This window comes from Ictalurus furcatus, chromosome 15 (assembly GCF_023375685.1).
Source record: "Ictalurus furcatus strain D&B chromosome 15, Billie_1.0, whole genome shotgun sequence".
Taxonomy (NCBI): Eukaryota; Metazoa; Chordata; class Actinopteri; order Siluriformes; family Ictaluridae; genus Ictalurus; species Ictalurus furcatus.
This window is the reverse complement of record NC_071269.1, coordinates 17,140,078-17,162,731: the sequence shown is the minus strand read 5'-3', so window position 1 is coordinate 17,162,731 and position 22,654 is coordinate 17,140,078. Positions and strand designations below refer to the sequence as shown.

General features: G+C 40.5%; 1 protein-coding gene across 2 annotated transcripts; it reads right to left on the bottom strand.

Moving 5' to 3' along the window:
* Positions 1 to 400: 400 nt before the first annotated feature.
* Positions 401 to 11,174, bottom strand: eno1a (enolase 1a, (alpha)). Of its 2 annotated transcripts, none has more exons than XM_053643707.1 (12): positions 11,051 to 11,174; positions 8,969 to 9,063; positions 6,278 to 6,373; positions 5,576 to 5,634; positions 4,601 to 4,670; positions 4,309 to 4,442; positions 3,975 to 4,197; positions 2,544 to 2,741; positions 1,700 to 1,901; positions 1,466 to 1,574; positions 1,321 to 1,379; positions 401 to 823 (listed from the first exon to the last, which is right to left on the bottom strand). In XM_053643707.1, exons 2-12 carry the CDS (start codon positions 9,051 to 9,053, stop codon positions 760 to 762), a joined length of 1,299 nt encoding a protein of 432 aa, XP_053499682.1. In that variant the 5' UTR covers positions 9,054 to 9,063; positions 11,051 to 11,174; the 3' UTR covers positions 401 to 759. The 2 variants fall into 2 exon arrangements, with proteins under 2 accessions (XP_053499682.1, XP_053499681.1); XM_053643706.1 differs by lacking the exon at positions 5,576 to 5,634 and adding an exon at positions 5,266 to 5,324.
* Between the last annotated feature and the right edge of the window lie 11,480 nt (positions 11,175 to 22,654).

The window sequence follows — 22,654 nt, the reverse complement described above, 5'->3', positions numbered from 1 at the left end:
AGTAAAAGACACCCGAGAACAGAAATGGTCAGTTGTTTCTTACAAACATAAATGAAAATACGAGGGATTAAGCACACAAGTATAAAGCAATAGTACAGATCAGATACCATGCTAGGGTTGCTATGCTGTCTGGTTATCTTGTTACTTGTTTCTCATGCATCATTGCCTGGGGCAGGAGGGCATCTCTTATTACCAGACTCACACCAAGGAGGTATTCTCTTCCACTCTACTCATGTTCCTGCCCAACAATCCTTTCAACTCACGGGTTCTCCACCATTGGTCAAATAGATAATCTATGAAGAGGTTTATGTAGCCAAGCAGAAAACTTAAACAAAAAAAAAAAAAAAACAGAAACAAACAAACAAACAAAAAAAAAAACACGCCAACACGTTACACTGACTCAGTAACACTTCCACAAGTTTATTTGTTATGCCACGCTTTACAGTAGCACTACAGCAACACTATGAACATAAGTTACACTACACAGTGCACTTGACTCTAAAGTAAGAGAAGACCAGACTTAGTACAACACACAAGAAGCATCTCACAATACAGATATAATTTAAAGGACCAGTGCTATTTGGGTGCCAAAGCATAGGAAGATGGCTGATCAGTTGGCACAGAAACAGATGCCTTAGCCTACAGATTGGACCTTGAATTTCAACGCCTTTCCAGCTCTTTCACTCTAGAAAATGATAACGTGGCTTAATGTGTGGGAGTGCAACTGTGGTAAGCAGTGGACTGAGAAAGGCCTGCTCTTCAGATGGGCTTCCTGAAGTTCTTGCCAGCAAAGCGGGCCTTGTCTCCAAGCTCCTCTTCAATCCTACAGAGAGAAGGATTCATCACTAATCTATAAACAAAACCTTCCACCAGGTCAGAATAAAGTTCACACGCACCATTTTAACCTAGTCACTATCCACTTATCAAAAGCATGTGTGGACCATCTACAGAAAATATTTTCAGTGAAATATTTATGTGAAGCTGGTATTTTTATAATACCCCCAATCAAAGGTAGCTGTAAATTAAAAGCAAAATCTGTATAAAGTGTTATTCCCACTGTCAGAGATGGGAATTACAGCTCACGTCTTGTCTCATCCCAAGTGATTTAATGGTTGCTTAGATACTCATGGATTAAATGTTTGAGGGAAGTCAATAGTGCCCTTAGGCTTTGTATTTTTTCACCCCCCATTACAGACTCTCAGCAACGTGTCAAAACTGTGGTCAACTCTCAAGCTACAAATGCATGTTCAATTTAAAATTCTGGAGTATTTGTTATACATGAAGTACATGCTGTGTGATCTAGTGTTATAACGATTGTACCTGAGCAGCTGATTGTACTTGGCTAGACGCTCAGATCTGCAAGGGGCACCAGTCTTGATCTAAATTAAGGCACACAAAAGACAAATTAGGTTATTCTTGGTTTTCATTAAATGAATACATGGATTTATTGTAGTCACACACTCACCTGGCCAGTGCAGAGGCCAACCACCAAATCAGCAATGAAGGTGTCCTCAGTCTCTCCAGAGCGGTGGCTCACCATCACACCCCAACCACTGGACTGAGCCAGCTTGCAGCTACATGATGGCAGGAAAGATGAGAACATGTTATAGCAAACAAACATTCCAGTATGTGCAGTGTGTTGCATGCCAGCTGATGAAAAGCTCAATACTGAAAGCCATCAGTGTGTGTGGTCACTCACGCCTGGAGGGACTCTGTGACAGAGCCAATCTGGTTGACCTTCAGCAGCAGGCAGTTGCAGGCCTTTTCTGATACAGCCTTAGCAATGCGTTTGGGGTTGGTCACAGTCAGATCGTCACCCACCACCTGGATGCTGGTGCTGGCGGTGAACTTGGACCAGGCTTCCCAGTCATCCTGGTCAAAGGGATCCTCAATAGAGACAACTAAAGGGAACAAACCCAGCTATGTGGTTAGAGGGGAAACAGGAAGGGGGGGGGCAGGGGGGCAAAGCACCAACTGCCTAAGCATGGTCTGAAATAGTTATGAAAAAAGGGCTATTGGAATAGCAAGATCAGCAGACATAAAAACAAACCACAACCCATCAATAAGCTTGCATTAGCTTTTATATCAAGCATGGATTAAAAATGCAGTCATCCGTTAAATATAAATTGCACAGAACCTCTGTAAGCTCCAAGGCCACTTTAAATGGGGGCTGTGTGCTCAGAGGCACGTACATCACAGAGTGCATTATCATGGCTCAGTTGATGGCTTCTGGGTTTATCCTACTAAAATTAACCCATTAAATGCAACACTACAGCTGTATCATCAGTTTGTTTTTAAGTCCAAAGTGTACACTGACTAATGTCCATAACTACAAAAAAAATTTATTTATTTGGACTATTGTGATCAAGCATATCTGCCCTCACACTAAAGTAGCTATAGTAGTGTATAAAGGAGCTGCCACATTTGCAACACATCGTGTTACACATTACAAGATCAGATCAATACCGTATAATAGCTGAAGCTTTCAGCAAACAGCTTAAATGATGTAAAAACTCTTGGACAAATCCTTAAAAGAAACTGACCAGGATAATCCTTCACAAAGCTCTTATAAAGGTCAGCCAGCTGGTCATGGCTGATGTAACGGCTGGGATTGTCGGGTGACTTGAAGTCCAGGTCATATTTGCCACCTTTGTAAAATTCAGATGCTGCAACATCCATGCCAATCACAATCTTGTCAGTGTAGCCAGCCTTGCTGATGGCATTCTTCAGCAGCTCAAGTGCTAGGGGAGAAATACAGAATTAAAATCGATTCAAGTTTATAAATGGCTGATAAAACAATCATGGGTGCATTCTTCTGCTTTTCAGCTCTTTCGCAATTTCTGCATTAAGAAATTTTCCTTTAATGTAACAGCTTCTAAAAAAAGAAGAAAGTTCTTACACACCAACAGTGAAATTCTGCAGATGCACCGACTAACAGAACCCAACAATAAACCTATGTGTCTGGAGACAGCAGGGTTTAATAGCCGAGGTCTCACTGTAGGTGTCCGACTGTGGCAGATGCCTGGTCTGAAATCAGAAACCCTGTGCTGCTGCTACTTAAAGAAGGAATTTCCAGTTACAGTACTAAAGTTCTAAAATTAGGGCCCAGGTTTAAACTATGCCTTGCATGCGTGTGGACATGACATGGGAACAGCTATGGGTGGAAGTGTGCAGGGACCTTTCTGACCTGATCTAGCAAACTTGTAACACCCCCCGCCCCAAACACTACTCAATTAATACAAAAGCAATAAAATTAACAAGAAACAAAACAAAAGCCATGGTTTGTGTGCTAGCCAAAAATAAATGCAGTCTGAAGTCACAATTAAATATTGTATATACACAATATGGTATTTGTAGTCATTTTTCCCCCCTCATTTCTAAGTTGCATTGGATAAAAGCGACTGCTAAATGTAAATGTCATGTCCAAAGGAGGAGAATAAGGTGGAATATTCCAGTCATTCATATTTAATCAGGGACCTAATAATCAGTCAGGGAGCTTATTGCCAGGCTTTGACAACCTGAACTAAAATTTCAAATAAGCAACATTCATTCCCCATAATTATTCTGGGTGGAACAAAGGCTTTGGGTTTTGTTGCTTAGCACCTGAACTGGAATTGAAAAAGTTCACTTTTCCTAACTTTCTGTGCAACAAAACTGGCACATTAGATTGTAGCATGTTTAAAAGTTATGATTTTTTTGTGTTGCTACATTCTTATTACATAATTTACTGTTAATTTTGAAACAGACCTTTATGATGTTCAACATAAAGTTAAAAAAGTATTAATATGACCCAATGGAAAGAGAAGACGAGGCATTACTCTGGACTTGTATGACCATAAAAATTTCAGAGCAACAGCATCTCTGCACCAATTGAGATTTCATAATCATGGCTTGCACAAGCAGAAAAACAATGTAACTGCAGACTTTTTGCAGAAGGAAGCACAATAACTCCAACTGCCACTCTGTCCTCTCACCTTCTTTGTTCTCCAGGATGTTGGGGGCAAAGCCACCTTCATCTCCCACATTGGTGGCATCTTTGCCGTATTTCTCCTTGATGACATTCTTCAGGTTGTGGTAGACCTCAGCACCGATGCGCATGGCCTCTTTGAAGTTGCTTGCTCCAACTGGGAGGATCATGAACTCCTGCATGGCCAGCTTGTTGCCAGCGTGGGAACCGCCGTTGATAACATTGAAGGCCTTGGGAATATAAAAGGACTTTATTATTAGTGTGCCAGAACTTTCAAACACCATGCCAAAGGAAAAAAAATGAGGCCAGATTACACCGACATGAGCACAATGCATGCTTACAGGCACTGGGAGGATGACCTCTGGATTTCCAGCAAGGTCAGCAATGTGGCGGTAGAGTGGGACGCCCTTCTCTGCAGCACCAGCCTTGCACACAGCCAGGGACACACCCAGGATGGCATTTGCACCAAATTTAGCTGAACATTTACAAAAGGAACACATTAAAAAGCAGCAAGTTTACATTGTTCAGCTGTACATCTACACATTGCTATGTGAAACAAGTGATCGTTACAATTTGCACAATCCACATTTCCTAGTGAGGATAGATACACATTCATTTGGGAGGTTAGCTTACATTTATTATCTGTACCATCCATATCAAGCATCAGTTTGTCAATCTTCTCCTGCTCCAAGACGGACACATCCTGTTTGAAAGCAAAAGGACAGTCGTAATAGTAAACCTTATGGCAGCAAGTGTTAGGCTATGAGGCTGGGTTAAATATCATGCAGTCAGCACAATGCTGGTGCAATGTTAAACAGGTTCACAACATACAACGGTTTAAAATAAATAAAAATCCCATGCCTTTCAGAATTATTGGCACACTTCATGGAAGTGAGCAAAAGTAACTGTATAAAATACACAGTCATCATTTTCTCTAGGTCAGGAATCACAAAATTTTAATTATACTGGTATCAATATTTAGCAGAACAAGTACACTACCAAAAAACAAACAAACTTCGAATTAAAAAATGCTTGAGGCTAATTTTACTTTACATTTTTTTGGTTTATTTCATGAAGGGTGCCAATAGTTCTGGAATGAATGGTATAACTTGTCCTGAGCAAATTAATGGCTCTCATGAAACCTCTGTTGGTCTATACATCACTAAATCAAAGCTGAATTACTATTCTAAATCATCTGAATCAAGTTTAAAAAAAAAAAAAAAAAAAAAAAAAAAAAAAAAAAATTTATGATCTACAATAACACATTGTTGCATTAGTCAAATAATAAATATTCCTACCTGGCTAACCAGGGCAGGTGCAATTGTTTTATTGATATGCTCAACAGCTTTTGAGACACCTGCAAGGAACAAGCAGACAATCACTGACCCGAGTGGAGGGGAACATGCAGAGTTGGCACGGTTAGACATTAGATCACAGGCCCTGAAGTTAACCCCAATTATTTATTAGCATTCAGGTGAGGGAGTTTTAGCACACAGTTTCAGATGTTTCTCAGGACTTCTGTGATCGGTTAGTTGCAAAAACAAACTCATGCTCTGGTACACTCGCCTGAGAGGACCCTAACTTCAGTTACTGCACACACTCATTTACCTGGTTACACAAAGCTGGGGCCAAGAACTCATTTACATATTTTACAGCTCTTTTCACCCCTGACAAAGAAGAAGGAACGTGTCAAAACAGGTGAGTTGGGAGGGGGGGGGGGGGGGGCGGACAAAAAAAAAAAAAAACAGGAAGAAACAGAGTACACAATGAGATCTACATTACTGAAGACCTGGAAGAATCTAAAACAGTACACAAGTGATGTTTGGGTGGCTGAGGCAAAGCAGACTTGTTTACAATTAAACTAAACTGGCAAGGTGCCGGATGTTCTGCATTAATAAGGCAATAATTAAAGTAACTTGTAGAAAATTATACACCGAAGGTTTTGTGGACGCATACATTTAAATGGTTAGACTCATGGTGAGGTCTGGGGGCTCAAGTGTAAAAGCTTTCTATTAGTTCTATGAGTGGAAAATAGAAAAATTCTCTGGCTCGAATGATTAGCCAAAAATGTTACAGTACACATTTAAGCCTAATTTAATAATGTGTCTAATTGCAAGAACAATTCTGTACTGATTGAGTCCATGATTAACAGGTAAAGAGGTCCTGATGCTAAATATTTGAGAACCCCTGGGTTTAGACAGTACATGCTTTTGTAAACCAAGTGTCATCAAAATACAATTTTCTCCAACAAATCTTAAAGAGTCAAAGATCAAGAGTAGTCAGTCATTTTGCAACAAACTCTAACCGCACCTTTGCCCAGATAGCGCGTCTTGTCCTCATCACGAAGCTCAAGGGCCTCATAGATGCCAGTGGAAGCACCGCTGGGCACTGCAGCTCTGAAGAGACCTTGGGGAAAAGCAACAGATTACCACATTTAATTTACATAGTTTCAGTTACAGTGACATCAACACATACAGCCCACCAGCCAAGGCAACTCACTTCCCAAGAATTCCCCTCTACCACTGGAACGGCTTTCTATGACATCAACATAAGGGGCTTCCCATAACCCTACCCACTCACATACTGCAGACAAGAGATTCAATAACACCATCATTAAGATATGCATGCTCCACAAAGAAAGGCTGCTGCCATGTTTTTGAAACATGTCCTGAAAGTCTTCAGGACAAAGATTTGTGCTTTCCTGCGACTCAGTAACAGGACTGAAAGGGCATGCATTTTTCTGTGAAAAGTCATCTTAGAAGTTGTAGAGACTACTCAATGGACAGTGCGTTCCTCCATCACCTGCTGTCCAATGCCGGCAACAAAAAGGAGAGAGAAAACACGAGAAAAACAGGGTAACAATGACAACCTGCAAGCTTTTGGTCTTAACTTGAGAGAAAAAGGTTGATGAAATGACTGCTTATAGCTATTGCAACAAGTGAGAACAGGAACCGACATGTTTCATGGTTTTTCCACAACATATAACTAAACTGAAAAACTGCATGTCATTTTTTGAGGACTTGTTAGTGTTGGTAAAATGCTGTGGTAGAAGAAATAAAATACTTCCAGGCATGCTGTTACAGGAAAATCAACTTTCTGTTGCTAACAGATTATAGTGCAAGTATATTTTTCTGTACAACATTGAATTTCACATCTAAGTGCAATTCACCTTTATTCCTCAAGGTAACAATGTTTGATAAACAATGATGACATGATCAATCGTAATTACCTCAGAAAAACGTTGCAAAACTTGACATGGCTCAAAGACTTACTGCAGAACAAGTACGTAATCAAATTTTAGAGCTGCTTGATGGTGGATCTGATGCAATCAGTGAACAAAATGTTGATTGATGATAAATCATAGTTGCCAGTAATGTAGCAAATGATTCAGATCATGAATATGAGCCGGGCACTGAATGCACCAGGGAAATGAGCTCTACCAAGGACCCTGATGATGGTGGGGACCAAGCTGCTCAAAAGGAGCCCTTCCAAATCCCAACAAATGAGACATGCACAAGCAAAAACGGACTTGTTAATCTTGGAAGTCAGCCACCCCTCCTTCAAGCAAGACAAGAGCTTATAATATTTGTCACAGCAAAGAAGGGCTTTGTAGCAAGGCAAAACTGGTGCTGACTGAAAGTGATGCATTTATGTTTCATTGATGACACTAACCAGTATGCTAGAATGTATAATGGTGTCTAAAGGTAGAGATCCAACCACATGGAAATAAGTTGAGAAAAAGGAGATGAAAGCTGTGATGGAAGTTCTCCATCGGCTTGGTGTCCGCCACTCAGATCTCTCTGGTCCAGCAGTCACAGTGGGAGGCCAATATTTTAAGCTGCATTCAGCATCATTCATGAGATTTGAGGACAGTGACAACAGGTGAGAAATCCATGACAAATTTGCTCCATTTACATCACTCTGGAATTCCTACGGACTACAACACTGGTGTGTGTGAGACACTTGAGCAGCTCATCACAGTCAGAGGACATTGCAGTTTCTGGCAGCACATGCCCCCCATATAAAAAAGATAAATAAAATCTTACAGCATGAAAGTTTCTGATGTGCAACTGCATACACTTTCAATGGGCTACCATACACTGGCCATGAAGGTGACTGTGCCACAACTAGTGTACAGAGAACAACAAGATGCTGGCCCTTGGCATATTTCTACTGCCTCAACCTTGCTTGATTACTGCAAAAATATTGACATAAGGTGTGACAGAGTTGGACTTATTTAGGAAACAGTTCTGATGGCATTAAACTGGAAAACCTTGGTGTGAGTGAGGCTACAGTATACACTACAGCAACTTACCAAAAATAGCTGTGAGTGCAGATGATTAAAGCTGCACTCAGATTGCAGAGAGGGGCTGTCCCTCAGCTCAGTACATTCTGGAAATCTACCCGAACCATTTGCTATCTTGGAGGCCCAAAATTCAAATCATTATTCACTGAGCTTCATTAACAATCAGGTCATATGTTAGGAGCTAAACTGCTGCATTGTTATGAACCATGCATTAAAAAGCTGGAAACTTAAAACTGCATAGTGGTTCAAAGTCTAAAGGACTTTGCAAAATGATTTCTTGGTGTATATACACGAGGTATAGTAAGCAAAAGGCAACTACTCACAGCTATGTGGTATTTATTTCCATTTAGTCACTTGACAGATGCTCTTAACCTCAGTGACTTCCATTTCATTTTACAGTGAGATGCAATCCAGCCTGTACATTACAACCACTATTTATATTCATCTACCACTTGAGCTGTTTTTTCTAGTCTACTGGACAGTTCATGGGAGACTGATCATGGAGAAAGCAACTCAATGGCGCACTCATTCAGAAACTCCCGGCCTGTATTTACCGCATTTTGCTTAGCAAGTTCTGACACCCCATCATTCAGAGTCTGAGGGAACACTCCGAATGAATAATGAGTATATACTGTGTTATATATTGGGATGAGCTAACTTTCTGCAAACATGACAAAAGTAATGGAAACCATTACCTTTCTTAGTGTAGAGATCAACCTCAACTGTGGGGTTTCCACGAGAGTCGAAAATCTCACGAGCATGGATCTTCAGGATAGACATGTTGCAGGATCTGGGGAGGGAAGGGGGGAATAAGTAAAAAAATTAGGGAAATAAAATCCCCATTGCAGCACACAATTCACAACGATAACTTAAAGAAGTGCAACACGTGATGAATTACTTTTTACATGCAAGACAATTCTGGAAGAAGGTCTTAGGGGGGGAACCCCTGAAAGCACAAACGTGATTCATTCTGTGTAAAAAAAAAAAACAAAAAAAAACCCACCAGTCACCACAGGACTGAATGAATAAAGCTACACTTCTCCTGTATTGCATCAGCATGCAAATGCTCTTTTAAGGGGAAACCATAAGTTAAGAGTCATTTGCAGAGCCTCTACTCGACCCTTCCAGCAAGACATCCAATGCTTAGCAAACTGGCATGGATCTCTCACTCACTTTCATTAAACCTTGGATCTGGAGCTTATCCTGGGAACAGTGTGTGTGAGGTGGGAAAACACCCTGGATGGGATGCCTGTCCATCAAAGGGCACCATGCACACACATTTACATGTATAAGCCAAATCAACCTACTGCCAACATGGTCAATGGGAGGAAGCTGGAAAACCCAGAGGAAACCCACTTGGCCGTGAGGAGAACACAAACTCAGGATCTAACCAAAGACCCTGGAGTTGTAATTTGGTAAAATCATCCACCATCATCCAGCGCAGTAATGGATCTCCACAAGACTATATGCAGATGGACACCAAACCAGCATCAATTCACAAATAACAGCATGCTGAACTGATCTGCATTGATCAACACTGCATTATTTAAACTCTAAATAAAAAGACACAAACCTTAGTGATCTGGAGCATGAATTTCCAAGAACTGTGCCAAATTGTGCATCACCAGCAACAGGATTACTAACTTTCCACTTTCAGAAGAATTCATACCAAATTCACACCAAATTCACAACTAGAGCTCACAGATCAGAAAAATAAAGCTATACTAAAGCAATACACACAGCAAAGTTACACTACAAGCAGATTTTCATACTTAAATGACACATACTTCAGTCACATCACACTACAGAATCATAGTAAAGGAAGACCTTGTTAACTTTATTTTTTAATGAAAACATACCACTTAAGGGACAACAAATACATTCACAGTAAGTACATGCGCTTTAGTTGGACCAATAGAAAATCTTGTAGCCTTAAATGTCAGTGAAAACTTGCCATTGGCCACAAAACACCAGGCTGAGTCCACAGACAAGATGGACAGCAGCACATGCGCGCTGCACTGACAAGTAAACGTTTATAGCATTAACAGTGAAATTACATACAGGACACAGGCAAAAGGAAATAAAACAGACTTCCTGGAGTTCATTTCTTCCTGTTTAACATGACAGGCATGATATTAAACGAGTGTTCCACACGCAAAACTCAACAGGTGACGGTCACAAAACCAGCAGAGAAAGCAGTGTAATTTACATGCTAACCCAGGCTCAACGGTCAGGTTCTGACGTCATCGTCGGTTACTTTTTTTTTTTTTATTAAAGCGTTTAGTACAAGTAGATAACGGATTGGAAAAGTTAGGCCGCTTGAGTTGCAAGGCAAAATACGCTTCTGTCGTCGACACAGACCCAACACTCAACATGAAGACCGACATTTACAATCCAGCTCTACCGGTTTTTATTTCAAGGGTAAAGAAGAAGAAAAAAAAAACAGCAAAAATCAGTCACTTCATGACAAGCGCAGCTGAAGCCTCACTCCTCCTCCGAGAGCGGCCATAAACCGACATGCGCCCTAAAATAGCACATACCATCACATACAAGTCTAACTTTAACTCTACTGCAGGATTAAAATCACAACTGTAGCTAGCTCAACGTTAAATTAATATTAACATTCTGGATAACTTTGATAGCTAGCGTGCTAAACATCTTCAAACATCCTGTCACGAAGGTTAAACCTGTCCAATCTAACCTGCCTCGGTTCAACCTCGACGGGAACATTAGAAAAACAGCAGTGTTTGTAGGAATATGTTTAAATTTGACCTCACCTAGCTAGCTAACTGTGTGCAAGGACAGCAGTCTGGTCACTTCACTCTCCGCAGCAGAAGCAGAGAAGGCGAACAGTCACAGAGCTGCGCAGTGATAACCCTGAAGGGGAGTGGGGGGAATCAGGAAGCAGCGCGTGATTGGCTAAATTGGCACCACGTGGCACGCTCGTGCATGAACAAGCGCACGTTCCCATCAATCACAACTTTCATCATCATTAGGTATATTAAGGAAACAGAGGGTCTTGGTGGTTCAATTTAACCGAATAACTAGATAAACGTTGATACAAAGCATTTTTTGTAGGGGAATTCAATCAAATCAGTTTTCATATTAGGTGTCTGATGTAGGCGTTTCCCAGCAGCCTACGTGCCGAGCATCAGCTACAGACTGAATGCGTCACATGGGGTTAGTCAGTGCATCCGGCTCCAGAACCATGAGGAATTTTCCAACCATATGAACTGTATATAATAAGGTTTAATTCTACCTGCATTTGATTTGGATTGCGAGTACACACACACACACACACACACACACACACACACATATATATATATTTAAAAGGGGATGTTAAACAATAATAATGTTTGTAGACAAATATAATCTCTAATTATTAAATAAAAGGCATTTGACTCACTAATAAATCATGACAATTATTCATACGAATTAATACGACTATACACTCATCTTCCACATTTTAAAAACTGGAGTCCAAATAAATCATTATTGTTTCAGAAACACAATCTTTCCAGTCTTGTATCCTCATACACAACGGCATCTTTTGGATAACAGACTCGTGAGTGTGTTCTGTGCATGCTTTAGTGATGCTGTGCAAAACCAAGCATCGCCTATGGCCGCCACTGACGCAGTGTGTGTGAATCAGTGTTTGACCTTGAGAGAGAATGACTCTGTAACTACGACACCTGGTGTCTAATAGAAGAACAGCATTACTTGTGGTAGTTCCTTCCAGCATTTTCCTGCTTGCTTGATTACAGGTGCATCTAAAAAAATTAGAATATCGTGGAAAAGTTCATATTTTCCCCGTAATTTAATTCAAAAAGTGGAACTTTCATATATTCTAGATTAATTACACTTAATTACACACAGTGAAATATTTCAAACTTTGTTTTGTTTTAATCTTGATGATTACAGCTTACAGCACAAGGAAATAAAAAGTCCAGTATCTCAAAATATTAGAATAAAGAATTTATAATACAGAAATGTTGCCCTGAGAAGAGCTCTAATCAGCTCATTAACTCAAAACACATGCATAGGTTCACTGAGCCTTTAATCTATCAGTCTGGTTCAGTACACACAACCACAATCAATTTTCAGATGAAAGTAAATGTTGCAGTTCATTTCGAAATCAAGGTCTCAGAGTCTGGAGGAAGAGTGGAGAGGCACAGAATCCAAGTTGCTTGAGGTCCAGTGTGAAGTTTCCACAGTCAGTGATGATTTAGGGAGCCATGTCATCTGCTGATGTTGGTCCACTGTGTTTTCTCAAGTCAAGAATCAATGTAGTGCCTACCAGGATATTTTAGAGCACTTCATGCTTCCATCTGTTGACAAGCTTTATGGAGATGCTGATTTCCTTTTCCAGCAGGACTTGGCACCTGTCCACAGTGCCAAAACTACTAGTAACTGGTTTGCTGACCATGGTATTACTGTGCTTGATTGGCAGGCCAACTCTCCTGACCTGAACCCCATAAAGAATCTATGAGAGACTCCAGACTCAACAATACAGACGACCTGAATGCCGCTATCAAAGCAACCTGGGCTTCCATAACACCTCAGCAGTGCCACAGGCTGATTGCCACCGTGCCATGCCCCATTGATGCAGAAATTCCTGCAAAAGGATTAAAGCCCCGACTAAGTACTGAGTGCATAAATTAACATACTTTTCAGAAGGTCGACATTTCTGTATTATAAATTCTTTATTCTAATATTTTGAAATACTGGATTTTTGATTTCCATGAGCTGTAAGCCGTAGTCATCAAGATTAAAACTAAACAGACTTTAAATATTTCACTTTATGTGTAATGAATCTAGAATATATGAAAGTTCCACTTTTTGAATTACATAACGGAAAAAAAAAATATTTTTCCACAATATTCTAATTTTTTTGAGATGCACCTGTATGTACACTTTAAACTTACTGTTCTTTCATTTTTCATCGCAAAATATACTATATCTTAAAATATAGCACCTATATTATATAAAACCATAACAAAAGGATCTGCAAAATCTGTTTAAAGCAATCAGTTCACTTCAGTTTTTATTATTCTGTAATATAAATGAATTTTAAATGTTTATGTAAAAAGAAAAAAAAGAAAAGTTACTAACAATAGATAATGAAATAAAACAGAATAGACCAGAAGTATTCAAGTATAACCCCAGCTCAGGACTATACCCTTCCCCACCAGCAGAGGTCATGCTACTGAGCTTGACATCTGACCCCAATTTCCTTCCTCATTTCACATATATAAGCTCATGATTTTCATTAGTTCTTTGCAAAGTCTTGCCAGTTGTCTAGTTGAATAAGCTCTGAGCCTTGGTGATGCCTGTTAGCCTTGAATATATCTGGACCCTTTGCCTTTTCATGTAACTACTCTTTGGATTAACCTCAGGATCTGTCTTTTGATGTTTGATTATGTTTTGTCCCTTGCCTGCTCTATGATTGTGTATTGGTTCTGCCAATTAAGCCTTCCTGTGTATGGATCCTAAACCTTCTCCTTAGTCCAGTGTATTACAGACTTCGTCTGTTCATGTGGATTTTGCAGAGGTTCAGGAATTAAACTCTGCATTCACCTCTCAAGGCCCAACAACAAGAAGCTTCACAGCCACAGCATGTTTCCGCGCAACTGAGAAGTTGATCAGTGTCTGTTCAGATAATACTGCACCCTCTTAAATTCCAGATGCAGATATGAGTCAGAGAGTGCAAGCAGTTAACCCTGAAATCAATGGGCCCAAAGCTTGAATAACCCTTCCTGAAATGTATAAAGTGTCCCTGGGCAAATGCAAAGATTCCCTAATGCAATACTCTCTTCTTTTCACCAGCACTCCCTTCATTCTACTCCTGAGCTAACTATAAGATAACATTTGTAATATCACTACTCACTAGAAGAGGGCTCCATTGGATCACAGCTCTTTGCCATACCCAAGAGTCACTATGACACTCATTCCTACAGTTTCATCCAGCATTCTTGGAGGTGTTTGGTCAATATGTTTCAAAGAGAGATGTAACTATTTTCTTTTGAGGACTCAAAGGGAGCCTTCAAATTGACCTAGCATGCAATAATGAACTAATGTCCCTTAATGGATTCATTCAGCTGGTGGTATGTACTGCCAAAACCTCAATGTATCATCCATCCATTTTCTATACCACTTATCCTATAGGGTCGTGGGGAACCTGGAGACTATCCCAGGGAACATGGTGTACAAGCCACACCCTGATACACCCTGGATGGGGTGCCAATCCATCGCAGTGCACAATCACATACATATTCACACATCCATTCCTACACTGCGGACACTTTGGACATGCCAATCAATCTACCATGCATGTCTTTGCACTGGTGGAGGAAACCGGCGTACCCAGAGGAAAACCCCACAGCACAGGGAGAACATGCAAACTCCGCACACTCAGGGCCATGGCAGGAATCAAACCCCCAACCCTGGAGGTGTGAGGTGAATGTCAGGATGCAATGTGAATGTGAGCGTGAGAAAGGAAAAAAACTCAGAAGACAACACAACTGCACTTACTACAGTGCTCTCCACTAAAATTGGCACTGTATTTTGGTTTGGGGTGATGGGGCTAGTGCATTATCTCTCTGAATGGCCAATTTGCCCTCAAAACTTCCCCATGACCCACATGAACATGTCCATCACCCCATGCTTAGAGACAACAAAGTGCACTTTACCAGTTTTATTTCTGTGAAGTATCCCCCCCCCATTATTATGCAGCTCTCATAGATTCTGGGGCAGTTGGTAACTTCACGGATGAAGACAACTCAAACAACAGCTCAAACTCCCTATCATCCTTGTGAAATGAGTCCATAGAAATAACCATAGAAATCCCAGCCCACCTGCCCCATCGCCCAGTAGCCCTGACCTCAGTTGTGATGAAGTGCTTTGAAAGACTAGTCAGAGACTTCATCACCCCTTCATTACCCAACACTCTGGACCCATTACAATTTGCATACCGTCCCAATCGCTCAACCGATGATGCCATCATACACCTCCTATACACAACCCTGAGCCATCTGTCCACCAGGAAAGGAAATTATGTTAAAATGCTGTTTGTTGACTACAGCGTAGCATTTAACACTATAATCCCCTGCAAAATCACCAACAAGTTGGAGGGCCTGGGACATAGCCTGTCCCTGTATCTGTGGTGCTCTAACTTCCTGACAGGCAGAACACAAGCAATAAGGGTGGGCACACATGTCTCACCCTCCCTCACCCTCAGCAATGGAGCTCTCCAGGGTTGTGTCCTGAGTCCCCTGCTGTGTGTGACCAATAAAATTTTCATTTTAATTTTATCACAGCTTCTGGTCACTATGGATACTTAATAATGTCCTATGGTCCGCACAATGCCCCCTCAGTATTCCAAGCCTTTGTAAATGAAGTCCACTGTAAATAAATAAATCACTTCAAACCACATAAAAAGTCCACTGTAAGTAGATGAACCACTTCAAATCACATACTCCCCTCCTCCTCCACACACACACACACACACACACACACACACACACTGCCATTTGTATTGGAGCTAAATGACTCAGAGAATAGCATGGGGCGTATTCACAACCCTAGGATAATCCTCCACATCCGGTACCAGACTTGTGCACAGGCTAACCTGGGCTGTAGCCAAGGGTCCTGGGACAAAAAGGGCCCCAAAATGAATCAAAAGTTATAAATAGATATGTAAGTCTTCAATCTAGCAATCAGAATATTTTCAAAGGAATATTACCACTGGTTTTTGATTTTGGCTTGCTGGGCCAATTTGCTGTGACCCAGAGAGAAGGGCACATGCCACCTGAATATCTACCAAACAAAACTTTTTGCCTGTGTGAGTCTATGAGAAATCAACTCACACTGGGTTCACATGTTATTTAACTCAGGCTATCCCGGTTTAGCACAAACCATGTTTTTCATGAGTAACAGATTCTGTTTCACCAGCTCATGATATTACCCTTCTCTACCAGTAGAGGATGCACTCTAATGGGTTCTAGTGTGATCTCTTCCCTTCATCATTTCATGTATATACAGTGAGGGAAAGAAGTATTTGATCCCCTGCTGATTTTGTATGTTTGCCCACTGACAAAGAAATGATCAGTCTATAATTTTAATGGTAGGTTTATTTGAACAGTGAGAGACAGAATAACAACACGAAAATCCAGAAAAACGCATGCCATAAATGTTATAAATTGATTTGCATTTTAATGAGGGAAATAAGTATTTGACCCCCTCTCAGTCAGAAAGATTTCTGGCTCCCAGGTGTCTTTTATACAGGTAACGAGCTGAGATTAGGAGCACACTCTTAAAGGGAACGCTCCTAATCTCAGCTCGTTACCTGTATAAAAGACACCTGTCCACAGAAGCAATCAATCAATCAGATTCCAAACTCTCCACCATGGCCAAGACCAAAGAGCTCTCCAAGGATGTCAGGGACAAGATTGTAGACCTACACAAGTCTGGAATGGGCTACAAGTCCATTGCCAAGCAGCTTGGTGAGAAGGTGACAACAGTTGGTGCAATTATTTGCAAATGGAAGAAACAAAAGAACTGTCAATCTCCCTCGGCCTGGGGCTCCATGCAAGATCTCACCTCGTGGAGTTGCAATGATCATGAGAACAGTGAGGAATCAGCCCAGAACTACACGGGAGGATCTTGTCAATGATCTCAAGGCAGCTGGGACCATAGTCACCAAGAAAACAATTGGTAACGCACTACGCCGTGAAGGACTGAAATCCTGCAGCGCCCGCAAGGTCCCCGTCTGAAGTTTGCCAATGAACATCTGAATGATTCTGAGGACAACTGGGTGAAAGCATTGAGGTCAGATGAGACCAAAATGGAGCTCTTTGGCATCAACTCAACTCGCCGTGTTTGGAGGAGGAGGAATGCTGCCTATGACCCCAAGAACACCATCCCCACCGTCAAACATGGAGGTGGAAACATTATGCTTTGGGGGTGTTTTTCTGCTAAGGGGACAGGACAACTTCACTGCATCAAAGGGACGATGGACGGGGCCATGTACCGTCAAATCTTGGGTGAGAACCTCCTTCCCTCAGCCATGGCATTGAAAATGGGTCGTGGATGGGTATTCCAGCATGACAATGACCCAAAACACACGGCCAAGGCAACAAAGGAGTGGCTCAAGAAGAAGCACATTAAGGTCCTGGAGTGGCCTAGCCAGTCTCCAGACCGTAATCCCATAGAAAATCTGTGGAGGGAGCTGAAGCTTCGAGTTGCCAAACGTCAGCCTCGAAACCTTAATGACTTGGAGAAGATCTGCAAAGAGGAGTGGGACAAAATCCCTCCTGAGATGTGTGCAAACCTGGTGGCCAACTACAAGAAACGTCTGACTTCTGTGATTGCCAACAAGGGTTTTGCCACCAAGTACTAAGTCATGTTTTGCAGAGGGGTCAAATACATATTTCCCTCATTAAAATGCAAATCAATTTATAACATTTTTGACATGCGTCTTTCTGGATTTTTTTGCTGTTATTCTGACTCTCACTGTTCAAATAAAACTACCATTAAAATTATAGACTGATCTTTTCTTTGTCAGTGGGCAAACGTACAAAATCAACAGGGGATCAAATACTTTTTTCCCTCACTGTACTGTAAGCTCACTCTTTTGAGTAGCTCATTGCAAAGATTTGGCACTTGTTCTGAGCCCTTTGCCTATTCCTTTCTATTACTTTTTGGATTATCCTCTGGTTCTGTTGTGTGATGCCTGATTGTGTTTTGACCATTGTCTGCTACTATGTTGGATTGGGTATTGGTACTGCCAATAAACCTTCCTGCATATGGATCCTAAATCATCTCCTGAGTCCAGTTCATTACAACAAGTATAACATATCAAATTATACAATAAAAAACTGCTACACTGAAAGATTACACAAAAAGATACTGATATTAATGTTCAACATTAGAACATATTGAAAAAATTGAGTCATAGACCTGAATATCACAGGAAAAAACAAAACAAAACAATAAATCTGTATTGGTTATCTATTTAAAATATTAGTAAAAGTTAGCTATAGCATTGCCTAGCTTTACCTCTGGTTTAAACGTGTTGCCCTTACCCTGCTTTACTAAATTATTTCAAGTTATCCTTTAAAAAAAATCAGGCAAATGCTTTTGGTGTCTAGTTTTATAGTTGTATTAAAACTGTATGTTTTAATGTATTATTTTAGTATAGTCACAGCACAGCTGCTGTACCTATACAATAAGACCCTTAATGCAGTAATCTGCCAATACTGTAAATATTTCCCCACAATATCTGTGAAGCACATTTCCGATATTATATTGGTTTGAACATAGCATTTCATTATAATATTTAGAGAAATTCTTTATTGCGCTGCTCTGCAATCTCTAAGATGTTGTGTATTCATATGTGCTATAAAGGAATTTTGAAATTTGTTGCGCAATTTCCACAGCCACTGAGTATTATATGTTATATGTGGGTGTTCTCAATAAACAAAATTCCACTGAATGCATGTCAGAGTGACTCTTTACAGTACAGAAGGCAAGCCTGCTCTTGTCTGACATTTAGTCATATCCTTTCGAATAAAAAGTTAATGTCCTTAAATAGCATGGCATGTTCATATAAATCCACTGATAAAATATCAAGGGTATCAACAAGGCAGTGCATGATGATAGGTCATTTTTTAGCCAATTTTTTCCCCAGGTTTTTCACATGCTAACTGGTGGATAGTTAGAGAACTTTAAGAACAACGTACTAAATGTAAATATGTAAGAACCCAGCTTAATAAACAGATGTCTTATCATTCTTAATTGAAAATGGACTTTCCAGGAAGTAATGACACTTATAGCAGATAAGAACACAGTCACACTGTGTTTAGACAGGCTACAAAAGGGTCATTCGCAAATATTTTGAATAATTCACAAATATTTACGCAACTAGTCTGTTATTGATGTAACCCAGGCTAAACTAGAAATAATATTTTATTCATGTGTCCTTTCAGATAAACATCATGTGATAACTGAGACATCCTTGTCACCTCATCACGTTACACCTTATATCTGCTGAGTCCATTGTCACTTTATACCTTACTTTAGGACAGTGCAATGCTTTGTTTACAACTCAGTTTTTTTCCCTCTTTCTCTTTCCTTGACTTGTATTATATTTTCTTTATGCTTGCTGTACTTACTTAATTCTATTTTGATCCTATTTCTACATGCTCTTGCATTGTATGTGCGTTTATATATTCTGTGCCTTATGTTAATGGTGTTAATTGCTTACATGTAATCATGTAAGCAATTTACCTGAGCCTCACCAAAAGCATTTCAGTGTACGTATGCTTAACATTGTACAAATGGCACAAAAATGGGACAAATTGCATTGGAGAGCCTCCACTCTACCAAGAAGTCTTTCAAGTAGATTTTGAACATATTCTTCTTGACAAAAATAATGGGCCAAGCCCAAAATGGCAAAATATTTGGCATAAATGTTTGTTTCTTTACAACAAAAAATGCACTCTTGAGACCTCCTGCGCCACCATTTGCTCGTTTACTTTTGCCGCAGCGAACTGTTTGGTTAAAAGCTAGAAACAGGGAAATTCACGTACAGTGCCCTCCACTAATATTGGCACCCTTGGTAAATATGAGCAAAGAAGGCTGTGAAAAATTTACCTTATTGTTCAAACTTTTGATATTTTGTTTAATAAATTCACAAAAATACTCTGCGCTCATGGATATTAAATAATTGCAAACAGAACACAGGTTTATAAAAATAATATCTTTGTTAAATATAGGTGTGCAACAATTATTGGCACCCCTATGAATTCATATGAAAAAAATATATTTGAAGTATATTCCCATTGATATTTAAAATTTGTTTAGTACACCTGGGTGACTAGGAACAGAAAATTGTTCAACCATGACTTCCTATTTCACAGGGGTATAAATATAGGCCAAATTCCCTTAGTCATTCATCACAATGGGTAAGACCAAGGAATATAGCTGTGATGTGCAGCAAAAGGTTGTTAAACTTCACAAAATGGGAAGTGGCTATAAGAAAATTTTCACCAATCATTTCCACCATCAGGATAATAATTAAGAAGTTCCAGTCATCTGGAAATGTTATGAATCAACTTGGAATTGGACGTGTGTCTATATTGTCTCAACGCACTGTGACGAGGATGGTTCGAGTGGCCAAAAAATCTCCAAGGATCACAGCTGGAGAATTGCAGAAGTTAGTTGTGTCTTGGGGTCAGAAAATCTCCAAAACTACAATCCAAAGTCACCTACATCACCACAAGTTGTTTGGAAGGGTTTCAAGAAAAAAGCTTCTACTCTCATCCAAAAACAAACTCAAGATTCTTCAGTTTGCCAGACACTACTGGAACTTCAAATGGGATCGGGTTCTATGGTCAGATGAAACCATAATAGAGCTTTCTGGCAGTAAACACCAGAGGTGGTTTTGGTGCACACAGAGAGGTAGCCATATGGAAAAGTACCTCATGCCCACAGTTAAATATGGTGGTGGCTCTTTAATGTTTTGGGGCTGTTTATTCTGCCAGAGAACCTGGACATTTTGTTAGAATACATGGCATCATGGACTCTATCAAATATCAACAGATATTAAATGAAAACCTGACTGCCTCTGCCAGAAAGATTAAAATGGTTGGATCTTCCAGCAGGACAATGATCCAAAACACACATCAAAATCAACACAAAAATGGTTTACTGACCACAAAATCAAGGTCCTGCCATGGCCATCTCAGTCCCCTGACTTGAAACCCATAGAAAACCTTCATGTATGCAAAGGTAAAATCATGATAATGATTGAAATGTTTGATGTAAAATTCAAACTAACACATGTCTAGGTGTACAAAATTAAACAAAAATAAAATAAAATAAAAAGCTGTCTGCAAGTTTACCCACAAGGCTTTGAGACACAAACATATTTTTCTGTTAAGGGTTCGTCTGCACATTTGCTAAAGACCCTGAAACAAAGCCTGTTTGAATTGCCTCAAACTGCTCCCTATCGGTACATAGAAGTGTATCGTGCCCTGTGCTTCATATATATAGTACATGTTCAGCACAAGCACTCAGAGCGCTCTCATCTTCTAACCTTTATTCATCCTGCAAACTTCTTCATCTGAGTAGATGAGTCTCAGAGTGTTGTCTAATTTCCACAACATTTTGGCTTCCCTGGTTGGGCTACACGAGTGTTCCAGCTGCTTCTGGGCAGCAAGCAAACCAGAGGACGCTCGTGAACTATTTCACCCTGAAGCCTGCACTGGCCACAGGTGATTTGCATTGTTGCGCAGACCGGGAGGACCGCTGTAGCCACACCACAAAATGGGTAGGAATCATCAGAAAACAGCCAAAAGGTAAATTAAAATTTTATAAAGTCATTGTGTATTGCTGTCTTTGTGGAAGTGAGTCAATGAAATAAGAAATACGTGTATTACATTGAGCGATTTCATTGAGAGATGTTCCGGGAACTTCGTCCTCTGCGAGGGCTGAGGTATTGGTGTTTCTTAGATCATAGCTTCAAAACTAAGATATATATATTGACGGATATATATGTTTATTAGTGTTTCTTAGAACACAGCTTCAAAACTAAGATATATATCGACAGATATATATGTATATGTAATAACAGCGACAGAGTTTACGGGCGGAGAAGGATAGCCCTGGGACCTCGCTGCTGCTTTTGCACTGTGAATCATCAGATCCTCCTGTCAACTCTCTCCAGCCTAGTCATTACTAGAACAGCTCTGAGCTGGGGGGACTCCCATCTCTCCGACAGATCCTTCAAGGTATTGTGGAGGGGGGGGGGTATTTCTGAAACTCAGCAACTCACAACTGCGGTTTCTCAGGGGTCAGTCCTAGGTCCACTGCCCTTTTCTATTTATACTACATCTCTAGGGCAGGAGATTGAGTCTCATGGCTTCTCATATCATTGCTATGCTGATGACACCCAGCTCTATTTGTCCTTCCAGCCTGATGATCCATCTGTCTCTGCACAAATCTCTGCTTGCCTGTCTGACATCTCGGATTGGATGAGGGAACACCACCTTAAGCTCAACTTGGCAAAATCTGAGCTTCTCTTCATCCCAGCCTGCCCCTCAATCAACCACAGCTTGGCTCAACCACACACAAGCCAACCAGGACAGCCAGAAATCTTGGGGTGACTTTTGATGACAGCTTGACCTTTACAGACCACTTTTCAAACTCTGCATGGTCATGTAGGTTCATTCTATACAACATCAAGAAAATCAGACCCTATCTCACCGAACAGGCTACACACCTTCTAGTCCAGGCTCTTGTCATATCAAAACTGGACTACTGCAACACACTACTCTCGGGCCTCCCAGCCAGCTCCATCAAACCCCTTGAGATGATTC